General features: G+C 32.9%; 3 protein-coding genes across 6 annotated transcripts in view; 2 read left to right on the plus strand and 1 right to left on the minus strand.

Annotated features, from left to right (window-relative positions):
• vwde (von Willebrand factor D and EGF domains) overlaps positions 1-1822 on the minus strand; it is a 70332-nt gene extending 68510 nt beyond the window's left edge. For all 3 annotated transcript variants that reach the window (XR_015509699.1, XM_087284417.1, XM_087284418.1), the window contains exon 1: positions 1499-1822. The gene's annotated coding sequence lies outside the window, so the exon portion shown is untranslated. The remainder of the gene's footprint in view (positions 1-1498) is intronic.
• A 2958-nt stretch (positions 1823-4780) lies between these two features.
• Positions 4781-16262, plus strand: si:dkey-30e9.6. 2 transcript variants are annotated; one of them, NM_001386223.1, is made up of 5 exons: positions 4781-4896; positions 6470-6932; positions 7036-7114; positions 9156-9298; positions 9383-9875. In NM_001386223.1, the coding sequence occupies exons 2-5, from the start codon at positions 6498-6500 to the stop codon at positions 9461-9463; spliced, it is 738 nt and encodes a 245-aa protein (NP_001373152.1). In that variant the 5' UTR covers positions 4781-4896; positions 6470-6497; the 3' UTR covers positions 9464-9875. The 2 variants fall into 2 exon arrangements, with proteins under 2 accessions (NP_001373152.1, NP_001373153.1); NM_001386224.1 differs by lacking the exons at positions 9156-9298; positions 9383-9875 and adding an exon at positions 15793-16262.
• Positions 12078-17255, plus strand: arl4aa (ARF like GTPase 4Aa). The gene is made up of 2 exons (NM_200860.1): positions 12078-12148; positions 16291-17255. The coding sequence occupies exon 2, from the start codon at positions 16373-16375 to the stop codon at positions 16973-16975; it is 603 nt and encodes a 200-aa protein (NP_957154.1). The 5' UTR covers positions 12078-12148; positions 16291-16372; the 3' UTR covers positions 16976-17255.
• Positions 17256-21557: the final 4302 nt, after the last annotated feature.

The raw sequence follows: 21557 nt of genomic DNA on the forward strand, positions 1-21557 counted from the left end.
AGGTCCATTATGCACCTACAGTAATCTTGATAGCAAATCAGCTGCAGCCCACGAAATTAAGCATACTCTAAATATTGTGGCATTCTTCCAAAATTCACAAGATATGGTGCTTATGTTCCGCAACAGCTGCAAATTAAAAACTACTGTGTATTAAAAAAATAATTGTTCTTCACTGACTGTCCATAGCTGAGCTGCTTATATCAACATGAGGGTAATCAGCAAATTTCTGTTTTGAGAAAGTTAAACACAATCTGCTCTGTGATGCCTGCGAGACTTTGAGAAGGAATCACATAACCAGAGGCCATCTGGTAAACTGTTTTTATCAAGGGCGTGCCACTCCTTCTCAAAGAAGATGTGAATAACATTCACGGGATGAAGATTGAGCTCTGGTATAACACCATCTGTTTCTCAACGAAGGGTTTTGACACTCTGTATGAAATAATTAAGTTCTTCCACTGCACTGTATATTTGTAGTCAATGATGCTCATTAGACAGAACGAAAGCACAATATATTCCTTGTGTTTTTTGCTCTGATTCGGTTAAACGGGGTTAATGCAGCATAACAACTGTGACGCTTAATGAGAAAAGCAGATTGTTGAACAATCATCAGTGGCAAAACTTTTCCATGCTCTAAAGGTGTGATCAGCAATCAAAATAACACAAATGCATAAAAGAGAACTAAAGTGTTGTTAACAGGAAATGAAATGCTTTAAGAAAACACTATGACACTATGTTGTTTTCAAATTTTATGCTGTTAATTTTTTGGTTTGGTTTCTTTGTTTTGAAGGTTACAAATAGATATTCTGTTGACACACATTCACAACTTACTGTCATGAAAGTTTTAAGAGAGTAGCAGACTGTTAGGACTGTCAAAATAAAGTTTTAACAGACCTTGAACACGCATTTTTATAACACTGTAATGGCACAACATTGTTTAAAAGTAAAAAAAAAAAAAACACACACAATACACAAATTGTTCTTAATCATTTTGTAGATCAGATCACTTAATTGAAAATGTATTATATGAGCAATATCACTGGAGTAGCAGTGCGATGTAGCTGTATATCGGCACTGGTGGAAGGCGTGCGTCCCACCAGTGACGATATACAGCCACATCGCACTGCTACGAGTGTGATATTTGGTTTATACAACAGTTCGACAGCATAATCGTAATTCGTGTATATATATAAAAATCAAACACTGAGAGTCTAAAAACCCTTTTGTGATAGGAACTACTTTCTTCCGCCATTCCTTCACATCTGCAGCTGACCTCAGAAAAGTAGAAACCGTTGCTACTTCACCAAGGTCACTTTAGAACTAACGTTAGTACTTGAATGATTCTCTAGCATAATGTCTAATATGAAATACTGAAATGCTATCAGTATACTAAGATATCTTCCAGTATTTCTTTGTTGCAATCGGGAGATCACAATATTACTATGGTATAAATACATCACTACAGCATACAAAAGAGATCTATTGTGAGAAAGTCATCTACCTGTTTAATCATCATTTGATCAGCTGTAGTTTGAAATTACGCTGTTTTCCTCTTAGGTTTTATATTATACGTCTCTGCCGCCATCTTGTGGATGAACATCGTCAACCGTCTTGCCGCCGATGCTCTGTCTCTCAGTCTTAGAAATTAGAAGTATTTTAAAATAGGCACTCTCCTTCTAAAAAAAACTGCATAGTTGAATCTAAACAACTACAATCTCTACTAAAAATCACAAAAGTACATTATATCGTCCAATAGCAGCAATATTTGTCAAACTGTAGAGTGTTTTCTGATTGTTGCTGTATGCGGAGTAATACACAAGGGTAATTAGGCAGTATGAGTGCTGTTGCTGTTACTGCACGGCTTTCAGCCAATCAGATTGAAGAACCAGACAGAACTGTTGTATAAAAATAAATATCACTTTTTTGAAAGTACGCTATACCTACAGGTTAACTATGAATAGACTACTGTATTTTCCACCGTATACTATATGCCGAGTGTTTCCCATACTGATAAACTTCCGACTATTGTGAGGTTTTTTTCCATTTTATAAGATTCCTTTAAGTTGGTTAGGGTGTAAGTTGACGTGTACTTGTCAGTTAAATGTCAGTTGAAGGAGCAGTACAGCAGATATTAAGCAGACAGTCTAATACTCAAATGAGAAATAATTGGCATAGTTATGTAGTCAACGAAATGTACAATAGCCACCATCAAAATAAAGTCTTAATAATTTTTTTAAGTGCATCTAAAGATTATGTCCAGCCTGGTTATCTTACCACGAAGACGTGTGACTTGGGCAGTTTGTGTTAAGAGCAAAACTGACCCTCATAAAACCCAGGTGTGACCTCTTTTAGCTCTTCTGGCTTGCATAATCTTTCGTTTTTATAAGCTATAGTTTATATATATTACTGGTCAATGTCAAGCTAATAGTCATTCGTTTACTGAGCAGTATCAAACACATGAGCAGGCCTACTTAAATTTAAAATTTTTAAAATTCCTATTTAAAATTCTCTCATCATTACTCAACGTTCTTAGCCTATCACAAACCTGAGTTTTTGCCATCAGTTGAACACAAAAGACAATATTAATCAATGATTAAAGGTTTCTAAAATTCTACAAAATATCTTTATTTGTTTTCAACAGAAGAAAAGAAACTCATTAAGGTTTGAAGCCACCATAGGGTAAGAGTAAATTGTGAGTATGTTTTCATTTTGACAACATCAAGAATTGTCTGGACCCCTCTATTTTTTACAGTGTAGAATGAAATGCTAGTTATTAGCAATATAATGGCTGGTAAGGGCAGTGCAGTGGGTATAGCGCTGTCACCTCAAAGCAAGAATGTCGTTGGTTTGAGCCTTGGCTGGGTCAGTTGATATTTCTCTGTAGAGTTTGCATGTTCTCCCTGTGTTCACGTGGGTTTCCTCTGCTCCAGTTTCTCCCACAAGCCCAAAGACATGCAGTGTAGCTAAATTGGGTAAGCTAAATTGTCTGGCATGTGTGTGTGTGTGTGTGTGTGTGTGTGTGCGTGTGTGTGTGTGTCTGAGAGTGTATGGGTGTTTACCAGTGATGGGTTGCAGCTGCATAAAACATAAGTTTTCGGTTCATTCGCCTGATGAATAAAGGGACTAAGACGAAAGGAAAATTAATGAATGAATAGTGGCTGTTAAGTGAACTGCAGAAAAGGTTTACAACCTAAAAACCAGTCTACATGCGTTCACAGACAACAGAAAATCTGAAGGTCTTGTTTTAAAGTTTCTTAAAAGTTGTTAACAAAACTGGCAATAAAAGGTAAACAATAAAAATAAAAATTCTTATAACCTATTTATAGCCCCTGTCATTTTTTAGGTTTTACTTATTAGTGAAATGTCAAATGCTGTTAATCTATTTACAACATCCACCATTCTCTGTTTTCTTCAAATATTTCTCCTTCTATCCCCAAACCCTGTAATGGAAATGGGAAAATACTGTAAAGCCTAGCTTACAATAAAATGACAGAAAATCGAAAGGCTACCGTGCTTTATCTCGAGCTGTGATTGGTTTACACTAATACACTACAGTTTCATAAAATGTGTTTGAAAGATTTGATCTTTGATAAATGTGATGAGGAAAGAGAGAAAGAGAAGTTAAATGTATAGTTTATTCTAATTTATTATTGTTATTATTGTTTATCATTCAATATGATATATTGAATAATATGATATATTTTTTTATTTAATTATTATAGGTGTGGTGTGGTGGCGCAGTGGGTAGCGCAGTCGTCTCACAGCAAGAAGGTCACTGGTTCGAGCCTCACCTGGGTCAATTGTCATTTCTGTGTGGAGTTTGCGTGTTCTCCTTGTGTTGTTGTGGATTTCCTACAGGTGCTCTGGTTTCCCCCACAAGTCCAAAGACATGTGCTATGGGTGAGTTGGGTAAGCTGAAATTGTGTGAGTGAGTGTGTATGGATGTTTCCCAGTGATGGGTTAAAACATATGCTAGATGAGTTGGCGGTTCATTTTGCTGTGGCAATCTCTGGTTTATTAAGGGACTTAGCCGAAAATAAAATGAATGAATGAATGAATGAATGAATGAATTATTATATATAAATATCTTTTTTTACTACTACAAATGATTACAGTGTTTACTGTGTTTTTTAAATATATATCAAGTTGCTTTTTTAATGGAAACTTTATAAATGCTTTGGCAATATATTTGTTACATTTATTATGCCAGTAAAGCAATTACTGAATTGAATTGAATTGAATTGAATTGAATTGAATTGAGAGAGCATTTAACTTAGTTATTTGCTGACCTCTGCTGGTGTTGATTGTCAATTACAATTAGAACTTTTGTTTGAATTCTTTGCAAAACTTGAAAAACATCAACTAAATATGAGTAATTTTGGCCAGGATATCTAAATTATGTCTCAGAATATCAGAATTTATCAAAATCAAGCTGAATATGAGTGCAAAAAAAATAAAAATAAATAAACATGCAACAGGCTGTGCTTTACAATTTGCTGCAACAACTGCTGAAACTTCAGAAAGAATAAACAGCAAATAAACCTGCAGAATATTATTTTCAGATTTATCTGTTTAAAAAAAATCTAATATAACTCATAGGTGTTCCTTGGAATAAAATGTTTCTCAGCGTTCTCCATGCTTAAATAGACTTTAATTCATAGTTAGATGGTTGCTGAGGCGTCTCTTTGTTTCCTCAACAATGTCCCCACTGTGCTCCGTCCACACGCAGAGTCTCTGAATGAGAACTTGAAACTCTGGCTGCCTGGCAACCTCTTTTTGTTGTATCAAATGCTGCATGCTGAGCTGGCTTAATTTTTTGACCAAACACAGCAATTTGAACTCTTCGCCATCTACTTCGTCATCATGGCTAAATCACAGCCACTCTGAAGTAAAATAAAGGTAAGGCTTTGAAATGTCAGGTTAATTTTTCTTGCTCCAAATGATTTCTCTTTCTTTCTTTCTTTCTTTCTTTCTTTCTTTCTTTCTTTCTTTCTTTCTTTCTTTCTTTCTTTCTTTCTTATGCAGTTTTACAGTAAAGTTTAAATGATTCTTTAATTTTAAAAGTTCTTACACTGTAAAACCAACAGTCAGCTCTATCAAAAGAAATGAGTGTAGGTAACTCAAAATTTACAAAAAGTTAATTCTACTCATTTGAAAAGAGTTTTGAACTCAGTATTGAAGGTAATGAGTTGATTAAATAACTCATCACGTTAGCTTAAATAGATGAAGTTCACAGTACTCATAGATTAGTTTTTTTTTTCTCAACCGGTTTGAGTTGCCTTAACTTATTGGGTTTTACACGACTCAGTTAGTTGGAGTATAAAACAAATAAGACTTTCTCCAAAACAAAAAAAATATTATCAGACATACTGTGAAAATTTCCTTCCTCTGTTAAACCTCATTTGGGATATATTTAAAAAGGAAAAAAAAATCAAAGGGGGGCTAATAATTCTGACGTCAACTATATATATATATATATATATATATATATATATATATATATATATATATATAGTAAATACTTTCTTTATTTCTTTCTTAAGTGCTTTGGGTTTTAGAATAGCGTGTTATAAATAACATTTATTATTATCATAATTATTATTTCTAGTATTTTCATAATTTTTTTTTTTGCATTATTATGGTTAAAAAAAAGCTAGTTTACCTTAATTTCTTTGCAATGTCTGTTTAAAATAGTGAAATACCACATGACTCCAAAATTATATTTTATATTTATATATTATATTTTATTTATAATTTTTTTTATTAATATTTATTTATTTATGTATATATATATATATATATATATATATATATATATATATATATATATATATATATATATATATATATATATATATATATATATATAAAAATATAAATACAGTTCTTGCTGTGATTATTTTGCTCATGTTATAAATTGTTCTTTTTTTGTGAGTAAAACTGAATTTGTTATTGCATTATTGCTATTAAAATGAAGGTTTTCCTTAATTTAATAATCATTTTCTTTGAAATGTCAACTAGAAAAAAGTCTTGTTTCATTTAAAAATGTATTTGCATTTTCTTCAATATTTTTATTTAGTTAGCTAACAGTTCTTAATAGTCATGTTATTATATATATATTTTTTAATTATATATTTTAGTATATTTTATGTAATTACATTTAAATAAATTGCCCTTTTCATTTTGCATACACTGTAAAAAGTGAATAGTTAAATAAACAAGTAAACTCATTGCCTTCAAACTATTAAGTAAATAAAATGTGCATGATTATAAAAATGAATTTTAGAGACATTACAACAAAAATACTTACTGAAGATTTTTAAAGTAAAATCAACGTGTCATTTTTTTAAGGGAATGGGTTTACTTACTTTATGTAATCATTTTAATTGTATTTATATAATCTATTTATTATAATGAACTGTTGGTGGTCTGAAAGCATTATGAAACATTTTTTTATGTATTATTCTTACAGTATACTGTACATACAGTATATATCCACAATGAATCTTCCTGAGCCTTTGGACAGTACCATGTCTGTTGACCTTAGAAGAAAGCTGCTTTTTTCTGTGAGTCAAAACCTAATCTCAAGCCGGAGTTGTGGACCCATCCCACCACATCCAGCAGTTCCCCTTGATCCATGGTGCATCAAAGCCCCTGACTTCACCCCAAAACTGTACACATCCTTGTGCTTGCCACGAATCAAGACCAAAAACATCCACCTGGTTAAAGCAAACGATAGTGTGGATGAAAAATCATTCATTCTGGAAAAGATGAACGATATATTACCTGGACTTGAGAAAAGTAGACGTAAAGAACGACCGTTTATCACATTCTACAAACCACCAGACTATCTACAGACTAAACTGCTGTTTGTGAGAGGAGGGACGTATCCAGTGGGACCTTACAAAAATCCAAAACCTCACAACTTCAGACCTGTACGTTTATAAAATGATCATTATTTATATTATATGCATTGCACTATATCAACACTAGATGACAGTCTTTATAAGAAATTAAACGCTCTACATGTGATTGCAGTGTGAAGAGGGAATGCCAGACATGGTGACTTCTTTAGAAAAGGATCCAGGCTGCATGAAGTCACAGTGCTTAAAAACAGGTAACATTATTTTCATTTAGACTTCATGTTTTAAGTCGTTGAATTATTGAACATGGGGTCAGAAATGGTGGTGTAAATTATCATCCATGTAATCAAACATTTTTTTTTTTTTGACAATTTGCTTGTTAAATTGTGATGTGGAATAGCCTATGTATTGTTTCTGGGTCCACGACTACTCTTTTTTTAGCATAAAAGACAATTAACCATTTTTAAAAGGTGAATTACTGTCTGAACATCTGAGATTATTAAGCATGAATATAAACATAGCAGACTGTAGACTGTGACTGTATTACAGTAGATTACAGAGTTCACACTAGCTGATGATTGGTTATAAAGTGTGTTTGGCATGCTGTCCCAGGAGAGAGTCCTGAGCTTATAAGATCCCAGGACTCCCTCCAGTTGCAGGGCGGGAGGGGAGTTTGAGCTCAGGTACTGTAGATCTCGACAATCCCCTGCTGTTGTAGCTAATAAAAAAAAATTGGAATTCACAGGAGCACAGGGAGATTGTATAAACAAAAATATCAGCTGGCTTGGTAAGGACTAGAACCAGTTATGTTCTTGGTGTGAAGCAAAAGTGCTAACCACTGGGCCACCATGCCACCCAACTAGCAAAGGAGGAGTAGGGGTAAGGGGGGATTCTTCAAAATGAAGATGGCTGTGGTGGAACTTAGGTTATTTATGGTGACTTAGGAGTCGTCTGATTGGTGAGTCATGAATTTGCTAATGCAGGACCAGCTGTGTTCAATCATAAGCACGTGATCCTCTCGAAATTAGTTAATGAATAAACTTCACTTAGTATATATATATTTTTTGTTTACTTATGGCATCTGAAAGATTATTTAAACCTGATAGCTGACTTGTGAAGTCAGACTTTAAGGGATAGTTCACCCAAAAAATGAAAATTTCCTCTAAACTTTTTTGAATTTCTTTCTTCTGCTGAACACAAACAAATATATTTTGAAGAATGTTGGAAGCCAACAGCCATTGACTGTAGTAGTAAGTAGTAGAAAAGAAAATACTACGGAAGTCAATCTGATCATGTAGAGAACACACCCTTTTCCTCTCCATGTGCACCAGACACTCTTTTTGAACACTCCATGCTTCCGGGTAAATACTGTGCGATTCTGAGTGTGCTTCAAACGGGTGAGTGAGTAGTGTGTGTGAATGTATGTGTGTATGTATGATTTTTGTACATACTGTACACGTGCGCTGCAAAACTATTAACTTAAACTTGTCATGGCTAATTATCTGTATATTGTTTCTCTCTGGTGATTTAAAGTGCCTCTTTTATCCACATTTGTAAGTCTCTTTGGATAAAAGCATCTTCGCTAGACCCCATGTACTGGGGCACGTGCTAGTTCCCCAGTAAATGCTTAGAGATAAGAATTACTTTAAATGCAAGTGTATTTATTAAGAGTGGTAATCAAGACGTTATTTATGTGTAACTGAATCAACACTGGTGAAAGCAATGTAGTTTAATCAAAAAGCAAACTGAGCATGTGTCAACATGCATGGCAAAAAAATAGCCGCGCTGTTCATGTGTTGTGAAACAGGCGTAACAGTCTTTTATGCGAAGGTGTCAGCACGCAGTGAGTTTAGCAAGTCGACAAAACAGTTTGATGGTAATCTTATTTAGACTAAGCATTTAGACTAAGCATGGCTCCTTCATACTAAGTGCAAAACCACCACAAGCTGAAAAAACTTCTTTTTGTTTTGCATTTAAGGATTTTTCTACAGACTTTCTTCCACTTTCATGACTTGTTTCTCATGTGATACTATAAAATGCATTTACACTAGGTCATGTACACCCAGTGGCTGCTTATTTCCAGCGTTCTTCGATATATCTTATACTTAGTGTTAAACAAAAGAAAAAAAATAGGTTTTGAACATGTGGAGGCTAAATAAATTATGACAGAATCTTTATTTTTGGGTGAACTATCCCTTTAATACATGGATAGTCATTAAATCCATTATATTGAACAAAGGTCAAACACTGCCTAACGTAAACCTCACCCACTTATTTATTACATTAACTCCACAGTCATTGACAGCCATCCGGACCTGAACTATTCATGTGGAGACACGATCAGCAAAATAGACACTTTCAAACCTGCAGAGCTTAAATGGGACCCAAGACTCATACTGCCAAAGTCACCATGGCCTCCAAAATCTGCATCTTACACAGTGAGCAAATGCAGAACGTTCATATTGATCTTCTGCTACTGAACTGGTATTTACCTTTGTGGAAACTTTTGACTTGTATTACAGAGACATCGGCGCAGGAGAGGAGTGTACAGTGCTTTAATGGACCGAGTTGAAGAAAAGCTGACAAACTCTTGGAGGAAATGAATCCATTTAGGACAAAAGAAAGAATGTAGTGCTGTGTCATGTGGACAAAGCAAGTTTAAGCTATTGAAGATTTAGTATGGGGAAAAGCAGAAGTAAATACATTTGTTACTTGTTAGTTTCTGAGCTTGTCTTTTGATACATTGCACAAGCAAACAAACAAACTATAAACAACTATAGTATTGCATTGCATGTTTTTGTTCGACATAGACAAAACAAAATGTAAGCACTAACAGAAATACAAAAACATCTTATTTACTGCATGGCAGGTCAGTGTATGTTAATTTTATAGATTTAGTTCAATTTAGTATGTCTTGTTATTAAAATGTTGGAAATTATTACACATTTTATAGCATAAGAAATAAACAGACAAACAGATGCACTCTAAAAATGCTGGGCTGTGGACAAAAGCAACATTCATTCATTCATTCATTCATTCATTCATTCATTCATTCATTCATTTATTTATTCATTCATTCATTCATTCATTCAATCAATAACTTATTAATTTATTTATTCATCATTCATTTTCTTGTTGGCTTAGTCCCTTTATTAATCCGGGGTCGCCACAGCGGAATGAACCACCAACTTATCCAGCAAGTTTTTACGCAGCTGATGCCCTTCCAGCCGCAACCCATCTCTGGGAAACATCCACACACGCATTCATACACTACGGACAATTTAGCCTACCCAATTTACCTGTACTGCATGTCTTTGGACTGTGGGGGAAACCGGAGCACCCGGAGGAAACCTACGCGAAGGCAGGGAGAACATGCAAACTCCACACAGAAACACCAACTGAGCTGAGGTTCGAACCAGCAACCTAGCGACCTTCTTGCTGCGAGGCGACAGCACTACCTACTGCACCACTGCCTCACCTAATTTATTTATTATTAATTAATTAATCAATTATATAATTAGTTTTTTAATCATTTAAATTATTTATTAATTAATTTATTTAATCGTTCATTCATTCATTCATTCATTTTCTTGTCGACTTAGCCCCTTTATTAATCTGTGGTCGCCACAGCGGAATGAACCGCCAACTTATCCAGCAAGTTTTTACACAGCGGATGCCCTTCAAGCCGCAACCCATTCATTCATTCATTATTTATTTATTCATTCATTTATTTATTCATTTATTTACTTATTAATTTATTTTTTAATAATTAATTATTTTTTTAATTCATTCATTTAATTATTCATTTATTAATTAATTTAATCGTTCATTCATTAATTTATTATTTATTTATTCATTCATTTATTTATATATTTATTTATTTATTCATTCATGTGTTCATTTATTAATTTATTCATTCATTTAATTATTTATTTATTTATTCGTTTATTTATAATTTATTAACTTATTCATTCATTCATTCATTTATTATTTATTCATTCTTCTATTTATTTATTTATTTATTCATTCATTTATTTTTTTATTCATTCTTTTATTTATTTATTTATTTATTTATTCATTCATTCATTTATTCAATTGTTTGTTTATTCATTCGTTTATTTATTTATTTAATTATTCTTTCATTTATTTATTTATTCATTCATTCATTTATTTATTTATTAATTATTTTTTTAATTAATTAATTCGTTTTTTATTCTTTCATTTATTTATTTATTTATTTATTTATTTATTTAATCGTTCGTTCATTCATTTATTATTTATTGATTCATTCATTCATTTATATATATTAATTAATTTATTTATTCATTAATCTATGTTCATTTATTTATTTATTCTCTCATTTAATTAATTATGTATTCATTTATTTATTCGTTTGTTCATTTATTCATAATTTATTTATATATTTCTTGATTTATTTATTCATTCAGTAATTCATTATTCATTCATTCATTGATTTAATTATGTATTTATTTGTTTATTAATTTATCCATTATTTATTCATTTACTTATTCATTCATTCATTTAGTCATTTGTTATTCATTTATTCATTCATTTATTTATTTTTTCATTCATTTGGTCCTTTATTTGTTTATTTATTTTATTTTTATTTGAATTACACATGTTTGTTCTGCTTATTAAAATATTTAAAACAAAGTAGTATGCAACACAGATGATCTTTTTAAGTTATAAGATATTTTATTTTATGTTTATTAGAGAATATACAGTATTTGCAATAAAAAATCCAATTACAGATTAATATAACACTTTATATGTAAGAAAGTATGAGGTCTAGGATTAGAAAAGGTGAGGATTTATAAACTTAAGACATATAAGCAGACACTTCAACAAATTTCAACTAAGAAAAAAGGATTTTGAATCCTAAAAACTAACAAGATGCGTTGGTTTTTAAACAAGCAAAGGCAAAATAAAGAATTTACATGCCTTTTAGTTTCAACCTTGTACACTAACAGAGAAATAGGACAATTATATATCTTAAGTGTGAAGATAACATACAAAGGAAAAATAAATAATAACAATAATAGTACAGACGATCATTTAGCCTACACAGATATGCAGCGCGTCTCTTTTGTATTCATTATGCGCGCATGACCTCCCCTGACCAATCATTTTAAAGGTAAACAAATGAGCTGCTACGTGCGTGTGCGTGCAGGCGCGCTCTCGGTCGGTGAGCACAAGCACAGCAGCAGCACGCAGAGCAATGAATGACGATTATAAACCAGGCTTTAACCGAGCATGACGTCTGAACGGTAAGTTGAATGGGCGACTGACTGTAACGAGAGTTTGGTTTTGAACCTTTTACTGTGCATTGGGAATGTTGACTTCTTTTGACTTTTGGCCAAAGCAAGTTTTGTCATCGCGTCATGAATAATTAATTCGTTATACTATCCCGAGGCTGTGGTTCATGCGAGCAAAACTCACAATTCAGACGTTTTCCATCGGGAGCTACTGTCGTAACGATTAGTTTTTGTTTTTAATTTTGATGATTAAAGGTTATTGTAATTGTTTTGTTTTCGATAAAAGCAATATCTGGCTGAACTTTGGGCTTAGTTAGAAAAGTTTCGATTCGACAGGTGGACGCGAGTGATTTCCATAGAAGCTGCGTCAGCACAACTCTTATCACGTTCACTTTTATTGTTAGACCACCCCATTTATCTCTTCTCAGGAAATATTGCACCACTAAGATATGCTGAATTTTAAGAGCTTTTATTCTTGTGTCTCTAACGTTACACAGTCAACAATCTCGCATTTGTGTCTCTGATATGCTCTCCTTTTCGAGAATTGTTGTTCAGTGGACTATCTGAAAGTATTTCTGCTTTTAATGCAAATATATGAAGAGTTTAAATGCAAAATCTCTTAATACCGTCTGAAGTTTTCCTCTAAAATTAGCATTTTTATCAGGCTGCTGTTTATGTTCTGTAATATCACTTTTTATGGCAAAGAATAAGTCCTTTTCCTGTTCTTTAAAGTAAAATATGTCAACATAAACAAAGGAGTTTGAGAAAACTTAATTTTTCTATGGAAATTTTAGATGGCACTTAGAGGTTTTTGGATCTGAACTTTTCATGTAAACATCCTTTAGACAAGGATACTTTTAAATTGATTGGCAGAATTTAGAAATTATGTTTCGGTTAAATGAACAAATATATCTGTGGTGTGTGAATTTTGTTTTATTAGGTTGTATTCTATTAACTACCTCAATTGTTCATCCCTTTCAAAGAGAAAAAAACACGTTCATTCTTAATTAAATGTATTTTTATTTAAGAATCATTAGACATTTTCACTGGAAAAGAAGCAAGACAATAATGCTATAAAAAGGAAATGTCACAATCAGACTATACATTTAATAGTTTTTTTTATATATATATATATATATATATATATATATATATATATATATATATATATATATATATATATATATATATATATATTCTTGTGTCCAAGAGTTATCTTTATCTTTTTAAAAGTGATTTTTAACCCAAAAATGAAAACTCTCCCACTATTTACTTACCGTCCTCTGGCTCCAAACCTGTTTTGAGTGTCTTTGTTTTGTTGGTATTTTGGAGAGTTTTGTAAACCGGTATCCATTGACTTCCTCAGTATTTTAGAGATTATAGATATCAATGGCTACCAATTTACAGGATTTTTCAAAATATCTTCTTGACTTGATATTGGGTAAGAATTAATTTTTTTTACTCTCAAGTGTGCTAATACAGTTCATTGTGTTCCTCCTATACATTTAGAGCATATTAGGGTTTGTGTTCCCTTTAAGTAATTAATTTAATTCAATTATTAGCTCATAATGTCTTGTAAAATAATCTGCAGGAACCCTTCTATCAAGTTAGGATACGTTTACAAAACAACTAAACTTTTTAACTTTAAAACATAATGGAAAACTTTCTATTCCATACAGGCTGTTCATTGGCTTGACATCAGTGCTTTTCATAATTTTGCGAAAACTCTGACGCTATAGGTATTAAGTTTTTAGGCATATGAAAGCAATTTACAACTAAGACAAATATGTCCGATATGTCTGGTGGTTTAATTGAAGATGATGCTTTTTCATGCACATTTGGTAAGTAAAGCTAGAACTGTAAACCGTAGTAAACTTCTAGGAGGTGTTTTCAAATGGAGCAGCATTTACTACACAGAGTCAATGTTCACTGACAAGTTACACAATACAGCATTTAAAATGGCAGATGATTTAATCTTTTGATAGTGAAATCAATGAGGGTCATTCTGCAATAATGGCAACTGTTTGCGCAGTTACTCTGTGAACTACAGCTCCGTGTTGTAATAGGGTTGTCGAAAGTATCGATTTCGGTACCGATCGATACTGAAATTTTAAGTGTGCATGACATTTGCAGCTTTTGCTAAATTTCCATTTTGATTTCATTTTGATTTATCACCCAGCCCCCAGATTAGGACTCACATCTTAATCCCAATAAAATATTTTTTTTACCCCTACCCCATGAAACAGTGTGAAGGAGAAGTTATTCAAATGTAACCGTGAGAAATGGGACATCGCTACAACACCCGCACACACGTCATCATGTATCATCGTGATCTCTTAAATCATATGAGATCGATGACGGCGACGACTGCTGTATTCCAGTTGCATTATTGTTTGGTATTTATTTTCAGGAAATCACCGGAGGCAACAATATCATGTTATCATAATAATACCTTATGACAATAAGCTCATTTACATCGTGGCCATATTTATCTATGTAAACACAAGATATCAACCGTTTTCTCAGAGGATAACAAGCTGACAAAACAATGCTTGTAATAAAAAAAAGCCACGCACCTCCATTGGAAATAACAAACTTGCATGAAATTACACGATATGCGAACAGCCGTTAAAAGGCTGCCTTCATTTGCGATCTCCAGCAGTTCAGGAGATCTCCTGATTTGTTAACAAATGGGTTGTGAATCCATTCCTTGACAGTTTACAGGTCCTTCACTTGGCCTTTTTCCCTTAACAAAGAAACTTTCCAAAGATGTCTGTTTCTTACTCGTTTTGCTGCTTGTGGGTTAAATTTGACCGCTCAAGTGACCAAGATGTAAGTGAGAGTACGGTCATTTTTCAAAATAAACGATTTTTTAAATATTGTTGGGACTCAGATATAAAAAAAAAAACTGAAATATTTAAGAATTTCTTGTGCGGCCCAGTACCAAATGATCCAAGGACCTGTACTGGTCTGCAGCCCGGTGTTTGAGAATCACTGTTACAGGTGGTGAAATTTAAGGTTTTTTTATTTATTTATTTATTTATTTTTTTATAAAGCATAACTGTAAAACATGATGTATAAAAACATATGCTCATTTATTGTAAAAATTCCTAATAGTGCCAAAAAATATATATAAAAAAACATTTCTGACTCGATTGTGCAGCCATGTTGCCATTGTAGATGATGCATTCTGTGAAACTTTCACACTTTACCCAACTAGGGGAAGGGCTAAGGGGTAGAATTGGGATTGGGCCTAGGAGTGTGTTTGCAGATGTTTCTTCACAATAAGACATTGCCAACTACTGGCCAGCACGTACAGCTGTTTTAAAATGTTGTATATATCCAATGTATGATATTAGAGTATTCACGGGTCCTAAAAAGTCTTTAAATGTCTAAAATCTCAAAAGCTACATTTTAGGCCCTAAAAAGTAATAAATCTACAGAAATATTGTGTTGTCGGCCTTAAATCTTTTTTTAACAGGCCTTAATTTTCCATTGTTCATTTGTAGCTACCCAATCTGGCCATTAACACGCATACAATCACCAACAATCCATCTCAATAAAAGTTTTTATTTAAAAATAGCATTTGATTACTGCTGAGGATACTGACCTGACCTATAATTTTATTATTAAATTATTATTATTGTAGACTGAAGTCATTGACAGCTATGTTTTGTTCTGTTCTTGTTAAGGGTTGTAGGGTTTGTGAATGGATGTATTGGAAAATTTCTTAACAAATCCTCAAACAAAATGATTATTGTTGTATTATTAAATGTATTAAATTTTGATAATTTTTATAGGGCTAATCACAATCTTTTCTTACTGGGATATTCAGAAAAAAATCCTTAACATTAAGCCCTGTATAAGTCTAAAATTTAATTCATAATGGTCTTACAATGTCTTAAAAAGTCTTAAATTTAACTTGGTGAAACCTGCAGAAACCCTGGATATGCTATGCTATAATGGCTTTTAACAGTACAATGATTACTTATGATAATTTATCAAAGAAGTATTTATAAGTAACCAACTTTACCTGAAAGTCTCATTTTATTTGTCATATATTCCACAATCATTTATGCTTTTAGAAACATGCAATAATTACATAATTTAATTTCCATTTAAAACCCACCATATGCCTATGTATGAACTTTTAGGCAAGCTTCGGATGCGCAGTTGGGGTTTTGGACCTATGGAGCATCATCCTAAACTTCTGATGTTCTCACACTGCTGAAGGAAATGGGGAACGGGATATCAGATCAACCCAACTTTCTATCCAGTCTTCCGTTCTGTAATTCTCTTCACATTGCTATATTGGGTCTGGACTCTGCAGGCAAGACAACGGTGTTGTACCGCCTGCAGTTCAATGAATTCGTCAACACCGTCCCGACCAGAGGCTTCAATGCTGAGAAAGTCAGAATACCAGTTGGGGACTCACGAACAGTGACGTTTCATTTTTGGGATGTTGGGGGCCAGGAGAAACTGCGCCCACTCTGGAAGTCTTACACGCGCTGTACAGATGGGATTGTATTTGTTGTGGACTCTCTGGACGCCGAGAGGATGGAAGAGGCTAAAACTGAGCTTTATAAAATCGCCCGCTCCACTGAAAATCAAGGAGTGCCTGTGCTGATTATCGCCAACAAGCAGGACATGAGACAGGCTCTGCCACTGTCACAAATAGAGACCATGCTGGCACTCAACGAACTGGGACCCTCTACACCGTGGCATTTGCAGCCCACTTGCGCCATCATTGGCGACGGCCTAAAAGAGGGACTGGAAAGACTCCATGACATGATTGTAAAACGAAGAAAGATGCTCAAGCAGCAAAAAAAGAAAAAATAGACCCAAATAGACCATAGATGTATTATATAAATGAGGAAGAAGAACAGTTGGATAGTTGTGAATTGTCATTGTTATGTGCCTAGAGTTGGTTATAGAGCCAGCAAGCACTTTAGCTGTTTACTTTCATATTGTTTACTCTTCTGGATGTTTACTATCAGCTAGATTTATATAAACCTAATATAATTGTTTTATATATATCACTGATGGATGGCTTCTGTTGGTGTTTTATTTAGAATGTTTGTTTATTTGCAATAAAAAGGTTTTCTGTCTTTATTCTGAATTGCATGTGAGTCTGTTTTGGATTCAGGGGTACTCTAGCCAGAACACATAACTTTGTGAAAACTATTATCTGTTGGTTCCTTTACATTTTTCTTTTTTTCCTGTGGGATTTTATTACTTTACAAATTCTTAGGTCGTTTGTTGTATGTTAACCCTTATGTATTGTTCAAATTGACTACCCTTTTGTTATGTTTGTGGCTTTTTTTGTCCCATTGACTTCCGTTATAACAACATTTTTTGATTGCAAAGCCATAACAGCATATAATCGTACATTGATTGTTGGTGTTTTTCTCTGTTGGGAAGAGGTACAGTTTGTCATTTTTACTATTGATCCTCAGTTGGAACCATTAACCCTTATGTAGGTCTGTGCAAAAAATATTTCTGGCTTTTATATAGAGTTCTATAAAGTAAAAATACTAACTATAGTGTGCATGTATTCACACTATGTTTGCTATATCAACGCTGAGCTTATTATTTAAATTTTATGATCATGATTATGTGGTGTTATGGCTTTGCAATCAAAAATGGATGTCAATGGGACAAAAACAGCCACAAACATAATGAAAGGGTAGTAAATTTGCTCAGAGTGTAATTTGTTGATTTTTGAAACTTTTCAAAACATCTTCCATAATATGTGTCAAAATAAGATTTTTCACCAAAAATCAGTTCATTTGCTACAACGCAGAGAAAGTTTCGAAGTGGGTGAAAACATTCCCCAACAGCACATAAGGGTTACCCACACCGTGTTGTTTAGAAAGCGAATTTTGACGGATTTGTGTAATTCAATTCATACTGCAGAATGTCAAATTTATATTTACAACTGACTTGATTTTAATTGTGAATTTTAAAAAAAAGTTCTAAAATTCAATAGGAAAATCTCAAGAGAACCGTCAGCACAGCAGTATACTAGGATTTGATTTAGGCATGGGCCGGTGTAAGATTCTGACAATATGATAACCTTCGATTAAAAATATCACGGTTTGAAGGCATGTTTACTGCTCTAAAATATATTATTTTAAATGTCTGGGTAAAAAAATAAAACTTTTTCCCTTTTAAACCAATATATTTTTATTTTAAGTAACATTTAAAACATTTTGGATAAGAATTACTGGATCTGAATTATTGGATAAGAATTACTGCTCTAAAATATATTATTTTTAAATGTCTGGGTAAAAAAATAAAACTTTTTCCCTTTTAAACCAATATATTTTTTATTTTGAGTTACATTTGAAACATTTTGGAGCAGTAAACGTGTCAGGCTAAATAATTCAAATAAATGATTGACTTCTGCTGTCTTCGTTAGTTTTAAACACATTGATTTCTTTACAATTTAAAACATCTTTGGATATCTTTTCTGCTGGAGATACTGTTGTCCTAAAAACAACAACAAATAAGTAAATAAAAAGTCTTACATAGGAACGGTATAACAGAAAATTTTGACTCTTTTAAAACCTTGACTTTTCCAAACTGCAGTATACCTTGAAAACGGTTATTGTCCCATGCCTAATTTAATGTAATGGCTGCATGCTCTATTATTTTAATTCTTATTTTAACAGTATTGTTATTAAGATTTAATTGTCAATTTCTCTTTAATTCTGTTAGATTTATTAATAGATTGGTTTAATTAATTAATTTAGTTTAATTTTGAGATTTTAGCATTTAGCATTATTGGGCAAGACAAATATATTGAATAAAAACAAGCTATTGGTCTAAAGTTTGGGGAAAATACTATATTATTATTATTATTATTTGTAAAAGAAGTCTCTTCTGCTTACTAAAGCTGCATTTATATTATCCAACATACACAATTAAAAAAAATTGTCTTTAATAGTTTAAAGTACTGTTCACTATATGAATATATTTTGAAATTATATTTATTCCTTTGATTTCTAAGCTGAATTATTTGCTTGAATACTCCATGATTCTTTGTAAATCCTTATAATGTGTAAGATATTGGTATGCCCAGAACTTTAATAATGGTACATTCCTCTGTATTTCCATAGGTCTTTGCTTTCTTAAAAGTATTAGTTTTCCTTCAGATGTCATTGAAAAGGTTTAAAATCAGCGCAGAGGATCTTAAAATTCCTCAAAAATGAATTCTTCAGTCATTTCATTGTATTTAGTATGGTCCCAATATTAATTTACATTTCTTATCTGCAACCACATGGAAAAGTAAATAATATTTTTTGGATTTTTATCTCTTATATATCTGTTTTGACCCCTTTTAAAAAGCATGAGCCCGTGGAGCCTGGCACCGCCACATGTTTCTTTAGTTGAGTAGGTGCGAATAGAAAGCAAATGGCCCTGCGTTATATATCACAAGACCTCAGACCTTTTTATCAGTTGTTATCAGATTAGAAAAACAACCCTGTATATCTGTGATGGATCCACTTTTGCAACCATCAGAATCTCTGTAAGAGCCCAACTGAAGGGGATTTGTGGGATTTGGCCGCTGTGTATCACACGCTCCCCTAAATTCCAGCCCTGCCTCATAAATCCAGAGTGACTGGGACTCTTTCCCTCTGGTTCCATTGAAGTCAGTAATGCTGAGCTGGGACGGTGACAGACTGGAAAAAATCTGCACTGCCGTTTCCTTTCCCACACTTTCACTAGACTGATACTGAACAGCAGGTCCCTTTCACACCTGAATGTTTTGGAATCCTGTTGATTGTGTAGACTGACCACAAAAACTGCAAACACTTTAATCATACTAAAAATCTATGGATTTTACTGAAGTGGATAATACACCAAAGCAACATCTGCAAAACGCTTAGTATAAAAACAGTTTTCTCTTTAGAAACTGGTATTGGTGGTTGGGGGTAGGATTCCTTTTACAAACCATAACAAAAACATGTAACGGAGGAAAAGAGAGTCGTTTTTGTTGACTCGTTTAACGTTTCTGGAAAGCTTTTTGTCAATTTTGATACTTGTGAAAGGTTTTAACCTCTGGTTCAACCACACAACAGATAAATATGTTTTCATTGTATTAAATAGTGATCAAAATTAAACGAGAACATTGAAAAGATTGAGGGCTGCACGGTGGCTCAATGGTGGTTAGCAATGTCACCTCACAGCAAGAAGGTCGCTGGTTCGAGTCCCAGTTGGCATTTCTGTGTGGAGTTTGCATGTTCTCCCCTTGTTTGTGCGTTTCCTCTTGGTGCTCTGGTTTCCCCCACAATCTGAAGATGTGGTATAGGTGAATTGAATAAAACAAATTGTCTGTAGTGGTTGTGTGTGTATGGGTGTTTAACATTACTGGGTTGCGGCTGGAAGGGAATATTCATTGGGATTTGCTACATTTTTTAAGGTAACTGGTTGCAAACAATTTATGGACAAAATTTTAACATACAAATGAGGTTCAGGATTACTAAATGTAATTTGTTTAAATTTAGCCCAAATAAATTGTTTGCAACCAGTTACCTTAAAATGTAGCAAATCCAATGAATATTATGTGAACTCTTCTTAAAAAACATTTTTGTAGTGTAAAGAACATTTCAATCATATAAGGAACTTACCCTACACTGTAAAAAAATACTGTGTATATTTTACTTAAAAATGAGGCAACGATTTGCATTCGCCTTTTGAGTATTTCAAACTTAATTATTTCAGTTTGTTTTATTAGACTTCACATGTTCTCAACTTACAATTTCAAGTAACATCAAATCAATTTTAGCAGTTTTCAACTTGTAGTTTTAAGTTTGTCAAACCTCTTTTTTAAAGTTGAAATTTACTCTAATAATCCACAGAGTAAATTACTATTATTCAGGGAAACTTGTGTTTTTAAGTAATGCTAAAATAATTTTATTATTTTCTACCTGCAGTTTAAGTCAGAATTATTAGCCCCCCCTAATTTTTTTTTCTTTTTTAAATATTTTCCAAATGATGTTTAACAGATTCAGGAAATTTTCACAGTATGTCTTATAATATTTTTTCTTCTTGAGAAAGTCTTATCGGCTATTTTTTTTTCCGATAGTCTACAGAACAAACCATCGCTATACAATAACTTGGCTAATTACCCTGACCTGCCTAGTTAACCTAATTAACCTAGTTAAGCCTTTAAATGTCACTTTAAGCTGTATAGAAGTGTCCTGAAAAATATCAAGTAAAATATTATTTACTGTCATCATGGCAAAGATAAGAATGAGTTATTATTTAAATGAGTTATTAAAACTATTATGTTTAGAAATGTGCAGAAAAATAAACAGGGGGGCTATTAATTTTGACTTCAACTGTCTATTAAGTTTGTTAAATCCTTAAAAACCACAAACATTAATCTCTATTTTTCTACAAGGATCCAACAATG

Source organism: Danio rerio, chromosome 15 (genome assembly GCF_052040795.2).
Source record: "Danio rerio strain M-AB ecotype USA chromosome 15, GRCz13ab, whole genome shotgun sequence".
Taxonomy (NCBI): domain Eukaryota; kingdom Metazoa; phylum Chordata; class Actinopteri; order Cypriniformes; family Danionidae; genus Danio; species Danio rerio.

Coding starts and splice junctions, on each gene's coding strand:
- si:dkey-30e9.6 (NM_001386223.1), top strand. CDS start 6,498: ATGAATCTTCCTGAGCCTTTGGACAGTACCATGTCTGTTGACCTTAGA. Junction 7,115..9,155: donor GTCACAGTGCTTAAAAACAG/GTAACATTATTT, acceptor TTAACTCCACAG/TCATTGACAGCCATCCGGAC. Junction 9,299..9,382: donor CAAAATCTGCATCTTACACA/GTGAGCAAATGC, acceptor CTTGTATTACAG/AGACATCGGCGCAGGAGAGG.
- arl4aa (NM_200860.1), top strand. CDS start 16,373: ATGGGGAACGGGATATCAGATCAACCCAACTTTCTATCCAGTCTTCCG.